The sequence below is a fragment of the Polypterus senegalus genome, chromosome 6 (assembly GCF_016835505.1).
Source record: "Polypterus senegalus isolate Bchr_013 chromosome 6, ASM1683550v1, whole genome shotgun sequence".
Classification (NCBI taxonomy): domain Eukaryota; kingdom Metazoa; phylum Chordata; class Cladistia; order Polypteriformes; family Polypteridae; genus Polypterus; species Polypterus senegalus.
Window position 1 is genome coordinate 140,820,820 of NC_053159.1, and position 17,028 is coordinate 140,837,847.

General features: G+C 37.4%; 1 protein-coding gene across 2 annotated transcripts in view; it reads right to left on the minus strand.

Moving 5' to 3' along the window:
- Window positions 1-16,601, minus strand: part of epc2 (enhancer of polycomb homolog 2 (Drosophila)) — a 118,778-nt gene extending 102,177 nt beyond the window's left edge. Inside the window, exon 1 of one of the 2 annotated variants that reach the window (XM_039757349.1) lies at window positions 16,179-16,601. In XM_039757349.1, coding sequence (XP_039613283.1) covers window positions 16,179-16,331 — 153 coding nt within the window. In that variant the 5' untranslated portion in view covers window positions 16,332-16,601. The remainder of the gene's footprint in view (window positions 1-16,178) is intronic. The other variant, XM_039757348.1, reaches the window with a different exon arrangement.
- Between the last annotated feature and the right edge of the window lie 427 nt (window positions 16,602-17,028).

Below are 17,028 nucleotides of genomic sequence, written 5' to 3' on the forward strand. Positions count from 1 at the left end.
GGAGATGAAAATGTGACAAACTGTTCATTTTAGCTTCTTGACATTAAGTGCTTTCAGCATGGAAAAAGATATAAAATAAAATGTAGGAGTATTGTGTTTACTGGTAAGCAACCTACTAGAGGTCTTAAGCTGTAAATTACCATGCAAGCGTGTTTTAATAATCCCTCAAAGGTCCTGTGCAAAAGGTTCTGTCAGGTGAAGCTGGGCAGTGTGCACCGGTACAATGTATTGCCGCACCCATCACACAACAAAACAGCTTAGGATCCCGGTTGGCAACCCCCCAGGCAGACACGTGGTCCAGTCCCACCCTCTGAAAATGACCTATCTGCCAGCTGCCAATTGTTAGATGGGCGACCCCTTGGCCTAGTCCAGCCATTTGGATCCCCAACAATGAGGATCCTATGAGCTGGATCACCCTTGAAGAATCACGCCACACAGCCATAGTGCCATAACTGACGCTCCCTCACAATGCAGGTAAAGTGCCTCATTCGTGACTCCATGAGCAACCGCTCATTTGACGCAAAGTCAAACCAACGGTACCCAAGGATTTTCCTGAGAGAATCAGTACCAAAGGAGTCCAGTCTTCGTCTCAGGTCACTGGATTGCGTCCATGTCTCGCAACCATATAGCAAGACAGTCCTTTTGCATAGATATTGGGAGCATTACACACCTCTTTCCAATGACCTCATGACCCCCACATGCTCTCCCAATCCATCTAATGACTTCATATGAAGAGTCACCAGAGACATGAATGTCACTACCAAGGGAAGTAAACCTCTCAACAAGGTTGACATTCTCTCCACAGACAGACACACTGCTGGTTGCTGTGCCTAAGAATTCATTAAATTCATTAATGCAAGCCCATACACTCAGACTCCTTGCTCAGTCTCTTGAGAGCCACAGTCAGAGCCTCCATTGATTCTGATAAGATCACAGCATTGTCAGCAAAGTCAAGATCTGTGAATCTTTATTCACCAACAGATGCGCCACAGCCAATGGACCACACAACCTTGCCCAACAACCAGTTCATACAAGCATCGAACAGAGTAGAAGCAAGAACACACCCCTGTAGAACCCCAGAATCAACTGGGAAAAACACAGAGATTCTGCCTCCACTCTGCACAGCACTCACAGTACCAGTGTACAGGCCACTTATGACATCCAGCAACCTTGAGGGGTTCCCGTGAACCCTCAGGATGTCCCACAGGGCAGTTCAATCAACTGAGTTGAATGCTTTACGAAAATCGACAAAGACTGCAAAGAAGCTCTGCTGATATTTGCATTTGCGCTCCATGAGAATTCTCAATGGCAGGATACGGTCAATGGTAGACTTCTTAGGCATAAAACCAGACTGCTTTGGTTGCTCGTAGGTGAGCAAGTGATCATGGATCCTATTAAGGACGATACACAGCACCAAGTATTATCCCCCTGTAGTTGCCACAATCCAGGCGATCACCCTTCCCTTTCCAGATAGGGACAACAATTCCCATTGTCCAGTCAGGGTCTGCGCAACACTCAAATGAATTCGCGGAGATCATCTTTTGCTTTAAAAAAAAAAAAAAGTCTGCTTCAGACATAGAAGGTAAAGAGAATGGGAGATAACCTTTACATACTATGTAACACTTTTATTATAAAAAAAAAATCCTGGAAAGGAAAAGCAGGGCAATGAGACATGATCTTCTCGGAAGACACTTAAAAGACCCACGAGACGCAAACAATATCAAATAAGAGCACAGCTAGCAAAACGCTCAGTTGTGTAAAGGCACGTAGCACACACAGATCCTGTGCTCTCAGCACATATAAAGTGTATAAGGACAATACGTTTTAGATGAAATGTCAACGACTACGCAAAGAAGAAAGAGCAGCGCGGAGAAAAGAGACCCAAAAGTGTTGGTTTTAAGTGACTGTTAGGTCCAATTGAGGGAGGGCGGAGTACAGCACGGAAGTCTGATAGCGGGGTATTGATTGCAGAGGGAGGGGGGTGACACCCAGGGGATGAGGGGGTGGAGAGGGTGCCAGAAAGTTGTGTTTGGGGTTACGAAGTTGGCTATTGTTCAAGTAAACTTTTGTGACACTTTGTTACGTCCGTCACTACAGTATCAAAAAAAGAGATAGTAAAGATCGGATTAGCGCAAACAAAAGGAAATCAATCATCAGAACCAGGTGTAATTTGAAAAATAGCAGGACAAAGAGAGGTCAGAAATAAAAGGCAAAGAGCAAAGTCTTTTTGCCTCCACATCATTCAATGCACAAAACATGGATTTACACAATAGACCATACACTATGAGAATCTGTGGTCCCGCAACAGTTAAAGCAATGACAAGTTTAATTTCAAAGAAAACACAATTCAGTCATGTGTATATTTATGATCACGGAGAAGCACTGCAAATTTTAACAGGCGACAAGAAAGATAATGTATATATTCCACGAATAACATTAGACACAAAAGGAGATCTCGATATGCCGTTCGTATTAAAATGTTAACAGTTTCCCGTGAGAATAGCTTTTGCTATGACAATTAACAAATCACAGGGACAAACATTAGAAGTCAGATTATTAGAGAAACAGAAACAATATTCACTCACGGGCAGTTATACGTTGCATTGTCACAATGTGTCTTCAAAAATGGAATCAAAATTCAATGCGATCTTGAAGAAAAGGTAATTCCAAATATTGTTTTTAATGAAGCGTTAAAGTAAAAGTGCAAATAATGAAACTGAAACAATTCCAAAGAAGAAAAATAAAGTTTTTAAAATTTGTATATCTAAATACCCGTGAGACACACTTTAACTTGCTCCCTGCTCTTAAAACATTGACAAGCGACAAGCAAAACATGCAGCTTGCAGCAGATGATCCAACCACTTCTCCTTGCGTGCTTTCCACGAGCAGAACAGACACGAAGTGGCAAAAAGGACAGCGGCTGTACAGGCTTTAAAATGATCGACGGGCAGCACAACAGCAGCTACCCCCCTTCACATTACAAGCAGCGTTATATGTCCTGCGAGAAAGAGATTTATCCACGCCCGGGGCCGGAAATAATGGGCAAGTATTGTTTTTACAAATTTTTTTAAAATAAAAGTGAAAATAATGCAAATATGTAACATTTCCCATGAATATAACAATCTCTTTAAATTGTATATCCAGTAAACCAAACATTGGGGTTGGCGAGCAAAGCAAGCAGGGAGCAGAGCCCCTTAGTAACAAGAAAAAAAAAAAAAAAAAATTAACTGAAACAAAATTAATCTCGCTATATTTTAATTCTCTTATTTAATTAAAACAGTCAAAAGAGAAATGTCTTGACCTATTAGTGATTTGTCTAAATAACGAAATTCACACCAAGTGGCAGCATAGTGAAAAGAGCACACAAGAGTTTTATTGGACTTTGTGCTAATACCAATAAACCTGAAATGAACTGGTTTAGTGTTGAATCAGTACTAAAATTTTGACTTCAGTGTCAATACCAGCTTTCTCATCACAGTGCCAAATCCAAAATGGTTACAAAGCAAATCACTTAACTCCAAATTACTCCAGCCTCCATGATGCACCCCAACAAAGGAATAAGAGGAAAGGTCCTCTCCATGAAGGCATGTACTTTCTTTTTGGAAAGTGAGTGGACTTTAAAAAAAAAAAAAAACACAACTACAAAAGAAAATGTTGCTTGAAGAAAGAGTTGGGGTTGGGGCTCCTGATTGAGAGAAAAGCTGACATTTACTTCCAGCACTGAAAATCCCGAGATTCTGGTGCTGTACCATTTTAAAATGTGGGTTTTTCAATACTTTTCTTTACTGGTATACCACACAACCCTAAATATATTGCACTGCACTGTATTTTTAATAAAAGCCTTAGATGTTGAAAGAACCAATCTAACCGAATATTGTAGCTTCTGTAGCGCATTCAGCAAATGCATGAAAAAATTGAAAAGGGAACATGCAATAAGGCTAATTGAAGCACTACAAACCAATTATTGACATTTTTTACTTAAAATGATTTATTCTTGCCGAGGATCTGGTAATAAAATAATGTGATTAAGTGAGAACACTCAATTGACATTCACAGATATCAATAAATCCATAAATACATGGGGAGAACATATAAAACTCATGCAGACCCTGGCGCAGTAAGGCACAAATGACAGCCTTGTGCTACCTGGAGAAGGAAACATAAAAGCAACACACACAGCCCTCAGAGAGCACTTCAGATGCGTCTCCATTGCTGCTAAAGGCAGCTGGGGAGTTTCAGATGTGGAAAATGGCCCTGGGTTGGCTCACAGAGCAAGGGAAAAGAGTGGTATAAGGGTTGCCTCTAACCCCAGGTAAGTGGAGTGAAATGGAGCTGGCCAGCATGAAATAGCAGGCAAAAGGAAGAGCAGATGAAAGCACGTGTCACTGCATGTTAGAAGCAGCCGCTTAAGAAACTAGAAAGTGATTTTGAGGGTCAGAACACCAGCAGTCGGTGTAAAGTAAAATTTAATTCCGCAGTCTCCTGCTCCCCAAGTTATTACTATTCTAACACATGCATACATTATCAATCCAGTGGCAGCAGGGACTAGCTTTGAACAATAATGAAATTGAAAGAGTATGTGATCATAAGTGTGACTGCTTCAGCTGTCACTGCCTAGCTGTCTAAAGAAAAAACACACCTATGGCAGCAGGTTTTTGTTCCAAACAACTTCTGATTTTAATTGGAATCCTAGCCTAATTAAACAAGCTGTTTTCTAGTTTTTATGTTCTGGGTTAATGTAGAAATTATAAAACTAAGCTAATTTCATATTAAAATGTATTTTTGTATGTTACATGGGGATCATTTTGTGATTTTTTTTTTTATTAAAACAGTTTATACAATTTTCATTCCCCATTATTTTCTAATGATCATATTAATGGGGCTAAAATTGAAGTAGCTGCAGCCTCTCAGCATTATGTGTTATTTGCCTGGGTGTCTGCTCTGCTAATTGTTAATTGCTATTATTAAGACACAAATATGAGTACAAACTACCCAGAAAGAAACTAGAACAACAACAAAGGAAAGTTAACCATTCAAAGCTATAACAAAAACGCACATTACTTCTTTGCTTTTCTGAATGCAGAATAATAGCAGAAAAATGGTGAGGTAATTAAATTAAAATCAATTAGAGCTAAAATGACTAACTGGAAAAACCGGCTGGAACAAAAATGTAAAGACACATTGAGGACCGAGTCTGAGATTCACTTTAGTAAAGAAATGTACCATAATTTAACAATTAATTGATTGGCATCTGAGATTCCAATAATTCAATAATAAAAAAAATCAGTCAGAATCACACAAACCTGTAGTGTTTGTATCAGTAAAATATGTGCAGTAAACAATAAAAAATGATAATAAACACCAGCATTTGTCAAAGCTTATACTGGCTTAGCAGCCACTACTTTTAATAAAACCTAAAATAGAGATTGAGGTTACCAAATCCAATCTTGGGTGAGCCACAGTGGCTACAGGTTTCCTTAATGACTAATTTTTGCTACTATTAAATTAATTTAATGTATTTGCTATTTAAGACTCAGCCCTTTAAATCAAGGCTAAGCAACTTTGACCCTGGTGGGCCATAGTGGCTTCATGATTTAGTTCCAACCCAAATTCTTCATGAGAAATCATTCATTGCTGATGAAGCACCAATTGCTCAAGTGAGTTTTTTATGCTTCGTTTTAGTTGTCTCGCTTTTTCAGATCTTGAACCCTTATTTGCTTATTTTCATCTTAAAAACCTGTATTCATTATTTTAACTGATTCTTATTATCAATAAAATGCAAATCACAAAGGAACTAGCAGTTCTACCTCTAGCTTGTTTCCATTTCTACCCATGTGTATTCATCATTCACTTATTGGTTTAATTGAGAACTCAGAAGGAAACTGAACAGAAAGTGAAGAACTGAAAATTACTCGTCTATTTTAGGCTTCAAATCACTTGGATGATACAAATATCCATAGAAAGGGGAAGAAAATCTATGATTTAAGAATGAACTGACAACGCAGTGTTAAAACACTAACAAGACATGAAATTAAATAAGATCTGTTATTGGTGTGGATTGGCTTCTAATTAAGAAACTGGGTTGGAACAAAAACCTGCAGGCACTCTGACTCTCCAGGATCAGATTTGTCCACCCAGATATAGATAAACAATTTCAAGCAGTACAGTAATCTCTTGCAATTCAGAGAGTTTAGGTGCACAGTACCCCCAGCAAATGCAAAAATCCACAAGTATACTGAGCCCATGACTGATGGATATTCTAAGTTAGTTACACTAAATAAGATAACAAAAGTTGCGAGAAACACAATATATGATAAAATCAAATCACGTTCTGACTGGCTGCCAAGACAAAGACGCTTAGTGTTCCACAGACAAAGGGTGTAGTTCAGAAGTTCTCTAGTGAACAGTAACTTTTTACAAAATGTAACTATTATAATAAATTTGTGTGTATATTTATGGTAATAAATGACAAAAATGATCAATATTACAGATCAAAAAACACTAAGCACAAACCAACACTCATGGTGCCGCCCAGTTTCGCATTTGCAGGGAGTCCTCCCAAATGAAGGTATTTTCCAACACTGAGGAAATCACACAAACAAGTAAGCACAGAAAAAACATAATCCAATTCTGCAGTGAAGCACTGAAACAAAAAACATCACAGACTGTGATCCTGCCAGCTTGTTATGACTCATTTTTAAAACCAGTACACTCGTCTTTCACCAAGCAGCCCTTGCAGCACCAGTCGAAGCTGCCCAATGACAGGCTTGCTGGGGTGTGCATTCATTTACAAAGCAGGGCTACAGCATCGTCTGTGGTTTTCCGCAACAAGTTGCAAAACTAACAAAACAATTTCTGGGGTATTCGAGTACATAACTGCGAAAAGGTGGATCTGCAAATCCTAAACCTGCACATCACAAGGGCCAACCAGAATTCTTTTATTTGTGGATCTATTCATTATAATACAAGTGTTGGGTGTTCAAAATATGAGAAAAATTAAAATGAGGTTTACAAAAAATTTAATATAAACACATGGATTATACATTTTCATTGTTACATAATATTTTTACATACATTCCTTGTTTTAATTGTCACCACTGCCAGTCTATGGCAATACAATAATCTTTTGATTATAAAAAAAAAATCTTGAGATGAGACGTGATTTTCTGAGAGACACTTCAGAGAGGGAGAGACACTTTCATTTCCCGCGACACGATCAAGTTACGTCATACTGACATCCATGGCAAGCCACGCCCTACTTACATTGTCAAACAAGATCACGGTTATCTAACCTCTCAGTTGTTGCCCTGCCCTACTTACAACCATTTTCAAACAAGATCTCCATAATCTAAAATGCGAAGAAGAGCGAGCAGCTCTAAAATAATTAAGTTAAAAGATGACATGCGACACGGTCAAGTCACATCATACTGACATCCGTTGCAAGCACGTTCCCGTGAGACGGTAACCTAGGCAAGGAAAGTAATAATCACCCCGGAACAAGTGGAATTTATGCAGTGAAACCGTGCAGGTTCAAACGGGGTCAGAAATAAACTGCAAATAGTAAAAGACACAGCAGAACTACATAAAGACGTTCAAACACATTGGCGCCATACACATACAGAGCAGGTTACATATTATGAAAGCAGTGGAATTCGAAAGGATTAAAAAAAACAAAAAAAAAAAAAACTTGGCACGATACACACACAGAGAACATAAAAAATATGACAGTACTACAATTCGACAGTGTCACAAAACAGAGTACAGATCGCATTTTTGCAAACAAACAGAAATTATTACTAGGTGAAATAACGGAACAGCAAAACGAGATTAAATGTATGAACATAGGTGATATTTTGGAAGTATGTAGATATTGAAAGGCTTTAAAGTTTAAGTCGAAGACTTGTACATTGTCTAATTCATGTTGCCATCAGAAAAAAGCACCATACAATATGAGTATCTGTGTTCCAGCAACAATTACAGCTACAACAAGTTTAATTTCGGAAAACAAAAAAAAAAAACAACACAATTTGGTCAGATGTATATTTATGATCACAGAGAAGCGATGCAACATTGAATCGAGAGAGTTAAACAATCCGACATGTTGGAATTTATACAGCAAATAATGCATACAAATCCTTATGTCCAAAAGTAATCAGCAAAAAAAGGACAAAGAAATTTTCTTTGATTTCTATATGAATCCGACAGATCACAGTCGCATTTATAATAAACCCACATGTGATGAATTATCAGCAATAATACTTTCAAAAGACAGAGATATCAAAGACAGTAGATATTCATGTATATCCAGAGGCAAAGCATGCTTCTTCATGTATGTCAAATACATCGCCATATGCCGACCCTTTACTCTTTCCTTTGCTTTGTCCAAATGGCGAAACAGGATGGTCGTACAATATGAAACAAACACATTCAGAAAAACGAATAACACCCACACAATATTTTGGGTCAAGGAAAGCAGTAATATTACCATCATCATATCAATGTAGTCCAAGAGCATTGCAACAGTTATATGATGATGAAATGGCAATATGCAGAACTATCAGTTGGTCAGATTTCTTTATTACAATAACGTGCAATCCACAGTGGCCAGAAATCCACAGTTTCTTGACAACAATGCCACCGGCTACATTAGCTCTGGATATTCTGACTTTTGCAAGTAGACTTTTTAATGAGAAATTCTTATTGTTATTGAATGAACTCGAAACGTTGTTCGGGCAAAATGGAGATCTTGATATGCCATTTGTATTAAAACTCCCATCAGAATAGCTTTTGCAATGACAATTAACAAATCGCAAGGACAAACATTTGACAAACTCAGTTTTTTATGAGGTTTTAAAATAAAAAGTGAACATAATGCATATGTAACAATTCCCACGAGAAAAAAACACTTTTAATTGTGTTTCCACAGGAACAAACCTGGGGGTTGGCAAGTGAAGCGAGCAGGGCGCAAAGCCCCTTGTTATACATAAAATATTCTTACACATTAAAACAATTAATTGATATTTCCAGCTAGAACACTGCTTAAATGTAAATATGCATGCATATATTTGTTGAAAATCATTTAACTATTAATTGTACAACAGTTTGTTACTGTTAAAATGTAACTTTAATTTAAATATACTTTTTATTTATTATTTAAAAAAAAACAAAAAAAACAGCATACTAAGTAGTTATTCCTAAATTTCTGGTGTATATGAGGTGGGACCCAACAATTCCCACAAACGGTCAATGGAATATAATGCTTACAGTTTTACTTATCAGTCTGCCAAGCTGCATTTTGACAAGTTGATCAAGTGTGTGTTACTGACATTTATTTTACAAGCATGCATGCGACTTCAGTGATTTTATTCTACAAGCTGAAAAAAGTAAGTCTGGTCATACTGAATATGAAGTCAGCATTAAAAGCTTCTCTATGAACAGACTAGTCTGCTAATAAACATTACACTAAACTTCCAACACGCCTGTATGAAAGCATCCAGAGGAGAAAAAAAAAAAGTCCAGAGAAGTAACAATAGAAAAAACATTTTGTGCCATTGTAGCACACCTGCACACTCCGCTGCACCATGACTGCACACCTGCGCATAAACCACAGTGACAGTTACTTGTAATCCCTGCAATTTTAATTTTTTGTTACAAATCCAGGAGGAGAGAAAAAACAATGGAGGCTCTAGACAGGGTAAGAAATGATGAGTACAGATGAGATGAGCACAGAAAATGTGTCCAGGAACAGAAGTACTGTATTGCATCTCAAGGGGAGTATTTTGACAGTGACTAAAAAGAATTACAGTAACTTGTAAGTAAGATTTTATATATATATATATATATATATATATATATATATATATACATACAGAATTTTTTTTACAATTCCAGGAATTTTTGGGTCCCTCCTTATATACTGTGCTACACACAAAAATACACAGAGAACAAGTCCTTTTTGTTTATTTTGCATGAAACATTCAACCAATTCAATTAAACAATTACATGCAAGTCTGTATGCTTGAAACAGGAAATCTGTTTTCAAAGTCTTAGACACAGATCTTTAAATATATATCTTTATAATGGCCCTGACACCTGTGAAACTTTAATAAGTAAGGGGAGTGGCAACTATCGCCCTCCTTCATTAAAATGTGGCATCTCTGCCATCACCCTAAACCACTTAGGTTACAGTATGGTATGTCACTTTATTTTTCTATTGGATTATTATGAGCAATCATTTCTCATCATACATGCAAGATAGTAGCTCCAGTGCAATATGCAAACAAACTTGAGCAGACACTAGACACGCATTTCAATGCTATGTATAAATAACATATTAAATTAGATTCAAACACAATAAACATGAAACACACATTAACGTTTTTTGAAAAACTTAACAGTAATCTCAGGCTATGTATAACATGTTTCTGAATACTGAGGACGTTGCCCCCTTTATAAAACAGTGGGATATGGCTAAAGGGCTTCGAGTTTTAACACCCCTGTTTAAAACTAATCATTTCAAAATACACACTTGCATGTATGGTAATTATTTTTAAATGGGTACAGATCCAGGTAAACTGACTGATGTCCAAAATATTACTTCTAAACAAGTGAAGCAGCAAATGCTGAAACTTCTAAACTCCATATTTAATAATAGAATAACATGATTTCAGTTCTTGCATTGTTGCCCTTTTGTTTATCTAGGATGATTTTTAAAAAGCTGGATCTGGCAAACACTAAAAATGACTTTGCTTGACTTGCCAAATTTCAATTCTCATTTGTAAACAAAAATGCAGGCTAATTCAAAAATGCCTAGTATACACTCTGAAAAGAGAGCTTAGTCAGAATGATGCAGATTATTCACCTTTATCATATTTCAGTGTGAATGTGATTTAAAAGGGACAGTGCAATTGTTAATAAAGAAAAACAAATTTCTGTCTAACTGCATTTTAGGAATGTGCTAACTTGTCCACTTAGGTAATTGAAAGCATAAAACCAATCTATATGTATAACACACAGAGTTAAGAGACAAGAGCTGAACAGGTAACCTTGATAGTTAAAACTACGTATTTCACTTTTAAAGTCCACTTCCCCTAATACTTTCATTTCAGTTAGCTTGGCGCACAGAGAATTTTATAATGCATCTAAAAAAACTAAAAGAATGCTAAATATGCAGATTTGCAGCAAGTTTGAAAAACAAGACAGTTTCCTAACTCTCTTATATTGTGCCTGTTGTAATCTTGCAAAGTGTAAAATAAGGATAAACGATTCATATATTGGGCGGCACGGTGGCGCAGTGGTAGCGCTATTGCCTCGCAGTAAGGTGACCTGGGTTCACTTCCCAGGTCCTCCCTGCATGGAGTTTGTATGTTCTCCCTGTGCCTGCGTGGGTTTCCTCCCACAGTTCAATGACATGCAGGTTAGGTGCACTGGCGGTCCTAAATTGTCCCTGGTGTGTGCTTGGTGTGTGGGTGTGTATGCCCCGTGGTGGGCTGGTGCCCTGCCTGGGGTTTGTTTCCTGCCTTGCGCCCTGTGTTGGCTGGGATTGGCTCAAGCAGACCCCCGTGACCCTGTCATTAGGATATAGCAGGTTGGATAATGGATGGATGGATTCATACATTCTTAAACTGCAAGAGACTATTTAAATCTATCCACAGCTTTTCAGTTATAGTTCCATTCCTTGCATTCAACATAACGGTCTAAGTGAGATTTAAAGTACTGAACATTGTCTGTCTGCAGGTCTTTAAAACAGCATTGATTAACCAAAAGCTTCTTGGTGCTTTTTTGGGGCAAAACTATACCATTTAATTTTCTGTACAGCTGATGCAATTATATGATCTAGTTATATTTTCTTGACCAACTGATTATCCCTCCCCCTAACCCCATTGCAAGCTGAAATATTACAATGTTCTGTACAGGTTGAGCAGTGCTGATGAGCTTGCAAACACAGCAAGTTATGATCCCCTTGTAAAAACTTTGCAATACTGCAGCATTCTAAATATATTAGATTACTGTAGTTCATCAATTTTCTATTGATGAAGCATTTAACAAAGAGATCATCACAATAGCATGACAGGAATGTGCTCTTTAACACCGCACCACCCACACCATCCTGAAACATCTATACCAATAACTTTATTAAAACAAAATATATAATGTCGGCATGGTTGACAACACTGAATGTGTGCTACGCATCTCCTTAATTTGTCACTGCAAAGATACTGTCAACAAACATGCAAAATCTGTGGTAAGTAAGGTTAAATGGCTGAAATTCCTGCTTTTGGCATAAAGAAATATTTTTTTCCAGTCTAAATAGTGACTGAATGTGAAACGTGGGGTGGCTATTGGAACCTGATAAATCTTCCATAGTTCTAAATTTTCAAACAAGATGGCTCACTTCCTAGATAGACAGAAACTGTATCTTTCAACATAACTGCTTTATGATTTAAGTGCCTTTTCATTTAAGTTTAGTGAAAGCTTCTTACTATTCGATTTCAGAGGACATCTGTCACCAACTGTAAGTTCCAGCCAATAAAATATACAGAATAAGTCATTGATATGTGATGAGGCTTTGATATTTGCTACAATTTCTAGAAGGGAAAACCAACTAATGGATGAAATGGCCAATGAAAGCCACAGATTCAGATGCCAGCGGCAAGGGGCACTTGCATTAGGGCACAAATCAATGCTCATCTCTAAACTGATACTAAGTCAGTGTGGCTTTAAACTCAGTCAGTGTGGCTTTAAATAATATTTAATAAATACACTGGCAACTTCACTCTTGCATGTACATTATGAACAAAGAAAAGTGTGTTAAAAATCAACATTAAAATTACAAAACTATTTCAATTTTGCTTTTACTTTCTTGTTTTGCTCCGATTTTCAGAGATTTCTTAATCCTTATATTAGTTAACAAAATTATTTTTCATTAATGACATGTTTCATTTTAGTTTACTTTAATGGGAATAACACTGGTTTCCGTCTTTATCACTTGAAGTGCACTGAAGTAAACTAATGTTTCAATACACTTATTACGGGCAGAGCTGAATAGTGATTACGACACAAACGAGTTGCTTCTAGAAAGCAAATTTTTTTTAAAAAGAAACACATTTTCTACTACAATTTAGTTTGTATCAACTGCACAAAACACAGCTCAGTGAAATCCTGGTTTTCATGCTAAAAAGTCTAAAAAACCATATGTATGAAGTGAAATATTATCTGTGCTGTGTAAATGTGTGGACCCACTTCATCCATTCCCCTCCTAAATCTGAAGCAAAGTAAACTAAGTTCACATTAAAACATGGCTAGGGTTAGTGATTGACAATTAACTTAACATGAAATATTGCTTACCAGTATCTTTTAGTTGATGGTGTATTTAAATGCTTCATATATAAACTACCCCTTCTAGTTACTACTTTCTTGTATACAAAGTATAGGGAAAGTATTTTAAATCGTCCAAACATTCCAGGTCAAGATTTTGATGAATCTCAATGTTTCAGACCTCCCCAGGTCTGAAAATACAATTTTTGGAATTATGTCTGTGTATGTGTATGTATATATGTAGACATTATAACACAAGTACGCTGTCACTTAGGTCAACCAAATTCTGCATATAAGCATTAGGTACAAAAAGTTGATTTCTAGCAACTTTTGGGCTATTTCCACTAACTGGAAGTGATACTTTAACTTTAATTCATGCAGCTGCAGAGTCCGATTCATTCGACTTCACTTTTATAATGATTGTTCAACAATTACTAATTTGATTTGTTGTTGATGGTTCTTTAATGTACAGGATATAAAAATCTAACCATTGTCTTGCGGTTTACTCCTCAAATATCCATCTCCATATCTGAGTATACGAGAAAGTCTAGGGGATACAACTCCCGATTTTTACCTCCATAAGCTCAACAGAAATTACATGATGTAAGCTTTATACACCGATCAGAGAAAAAAAAGTCATAAAACTAATGAATAATGTTTGTTTGCAGTGTGCTAGAAATACAATGAAAGAAAAAAACAAACATTTAACATAAAGAGCAAATTCAGTACACGAAAAGCATGCAACCAATAGTAACAGCAAAAAGGTATTTTCCAATGTCAGATTTGTCCCATCTTGAAAGCATAAAACACTGTATTTAAAAATAATACAAAACAAACAACTTCTGTACAGAAACAAGACAAAATACACTGCAGTTATCATTTAATTGCACTTTCATAGTGTATGAAGCAATAATAACATTTCTAACATTGATTATTCCATAAGCTTGTCCTGAAATGTGGGTAAACCACTGATATTTCACTATTTGTTTATTCAAAGTGAAAATAAACAATATGGAAAATACATTGCCCTTATTTTCACAAAACCTAAAGCCTTACAAAGAACACCACTACAGCTACTAAATACGGTTTATAGTATGTAGTCTTTTTTCATTATTTTACATTGTGAGCAAAAGTGACTGTAAACTAAAAACATTTAAATTAAGAGAGGGCGAAGTGTCATAGACAGTGTAATTCTAGACAATGGCTGTATTACTTTCTAAATGCATATCTACCTTACATGTGAATGCTGAGAAATAAGAGATCTAAGCAACCAATATGCATACAAGATGCCAGAGAGTGGTTACAGCCAAGCTAAATACCCATTCACAAAGAAAAAAGGTTTCACAAGAAACCCACAAAAATACACACAGCAGTCTACTGTCCACATTGTTCTACCAGTATATACTGTACATATTTAATCAAGGGCAACATAGAAGCATTTAATTTTATTATTGTATCATTTAATGAAAAATGTATTCGTTGCCCGATTCATTAATTAAACTTGCATTTATGTTTCTGCACTCTCTCCAGATTTCTGGCTTTCTTTTTATAGTACTGAACCAGACTTGTAATACATCATTAAACGTGTGACAAGTTGACAGACAACCAAAAATCAACTAGTTTTAGCAGTAATAGCAACAGTAAAATTCTTCCTATGATAAATATGAAAATAAAAAAGTTAAAATTATCCAGCAAGAAGTTGCATTTCGACACGGTTTACGTGTAATATTAAATTAAAAGAGTATCTGAAGCAAATTTATGGACGTCTAAGTTTAGTTTTGCAGTTGAACTGAAAACCGCTTACGCTGCCTGCACTCCGTTTACCGACTGAAATAGCTCCACGCGTCAAAATATCACCTAGAGAGACATTACATTTTCTTCTGGGATTGCTTTGACTCTTCCGTGTATTCGCACTACGTTTAGATATTAGAATACCAGGTTAACCAACGAGAAAGTACGACTTGTGTACTTCTGTCCAATCAAAAGCTAGATGGGCGGCGTTTGAAGAGAAGGGCGGATTTCATTGATAAATTTCCTGCTTTGACAGCTTGGGCGCGCTTTTCTCTGAAAATGCATCCTCTTGCGTACTTCAACGCGAGTGCAATTCTAGCAGTATTTACATTTTCAAAATAACTAAGCCGAAAGTGCACGAATGTGTAGGCAAGATGATACATAACTAGAGTATACGAAATTTAAGAATTATATACTCCAACTTGATTTTGTATTCTGTTTACGTCTTCAAGTTCACTTCAATCTGAAGCCGTAACTCTGTATGATGATACAAGTACAGACACAAAACCGATAGATATTCTATTCCAAACAGGAGTATACAAATATACATTTGTTCTAACATCTCACATTCATGCAAACGTAAACATAACAGACTTCTTTATTGCTGTTGCACGTGGCAAGAAAACGCGGAAGTGTATACACTACTCACGTTGTTTGGACAAAATAAAATGTACGTGCGTATTTTAACATGACTCGAGTGACACTGGCATCTGTTAGATTTCCTAACTCGATCCACATTATGCAGACACAAAATGAACGAAATCTAGCTAATTATTTGTGTCCCTTCCAGAAAGCATTGCACGCATCAATCATAAAGCAAAATACGCAAGCACACGCGTCACAGTCCCAATAAACCAACAGCGCTACTCCAAAAGACTGGCGTAAGAGCGTTAGAAAAAAATGGCGGCTTCGCTCCTATATTTGCTACGACATTTACGCATCTCTCATAGACTACAACCACCCGCTACGTGCGACAACAGGCGTATCCCTCTTCGAGAATACCAACACCCTGTTTTACTCCCTTAATAATAAGACAGAAAATAAAATAATTAAAATAAAATGTGTCTTACCGATTCCTCTTCTTTTTCCATTCCAGTCGGCATCTGTGGTACTGCTCGGTTGATTGAAACGCAGTCGTTAAGGTCCGGGAGGTCTTTACCGCGGAATATGGGGAGAGGTTTGGCGGCGTCTAGCGCCCGCGCTCGGAACGAGAGTTTACTCATTGTTGTAGCCGATCACAATAAACCCAAATGTGAAGGAAACATTTATCCTACCGAAATGCGTTCAAAAAAACTCGGTTGAAAATCGATAGGGGTCCGTTTCTTTCCACCACAAACGGACTCATGGGCCCTAGTTGATACAGAATCCTTTGCAAGAGGCCGTTTTTAGACGAGTTTAGTTACATTTAAAGGCTCTTTTTGCTTGGTCGATCCGCTCCCTGCGCCATTGCAAACATGGCGGACATTACCACACAGCGGCAAAGCGATCCCGGCAGTCAGTGCGAGACGCCTGGACAACACGGGCCGTGCTGGTGTGCGCGCGCATCCCAGATAACATGCTACCCCTCGACAAACACGCGCAACACGCGAAGCCGGCTTTTCAGTTTAAGGCGAGCGGCTAACGGAGCTCCGCTCGCATGAAACTTGCACGGCGTATGCCCGATGGACATGCGCCTTCCGACAGACTAGTCGGAGGGAAGCGGAGCTCGCAAAAGCCGCCGAAATATCACGCGAGCATCGTGCAGATACGTTACACACTTAAAAGTGATATTTGTGCAGTTAGTTGATTTCCAGCATCCGACAGGACCTGTTTTGGTAAGTCATAGTAACAACTGGCAGCAGCTCGTAAATTGTTTTTAACCAAGAAAAACATGGGAAATGATTTAGAGTTTTTAATAATAACGGAACGTTTTAGGCAAAT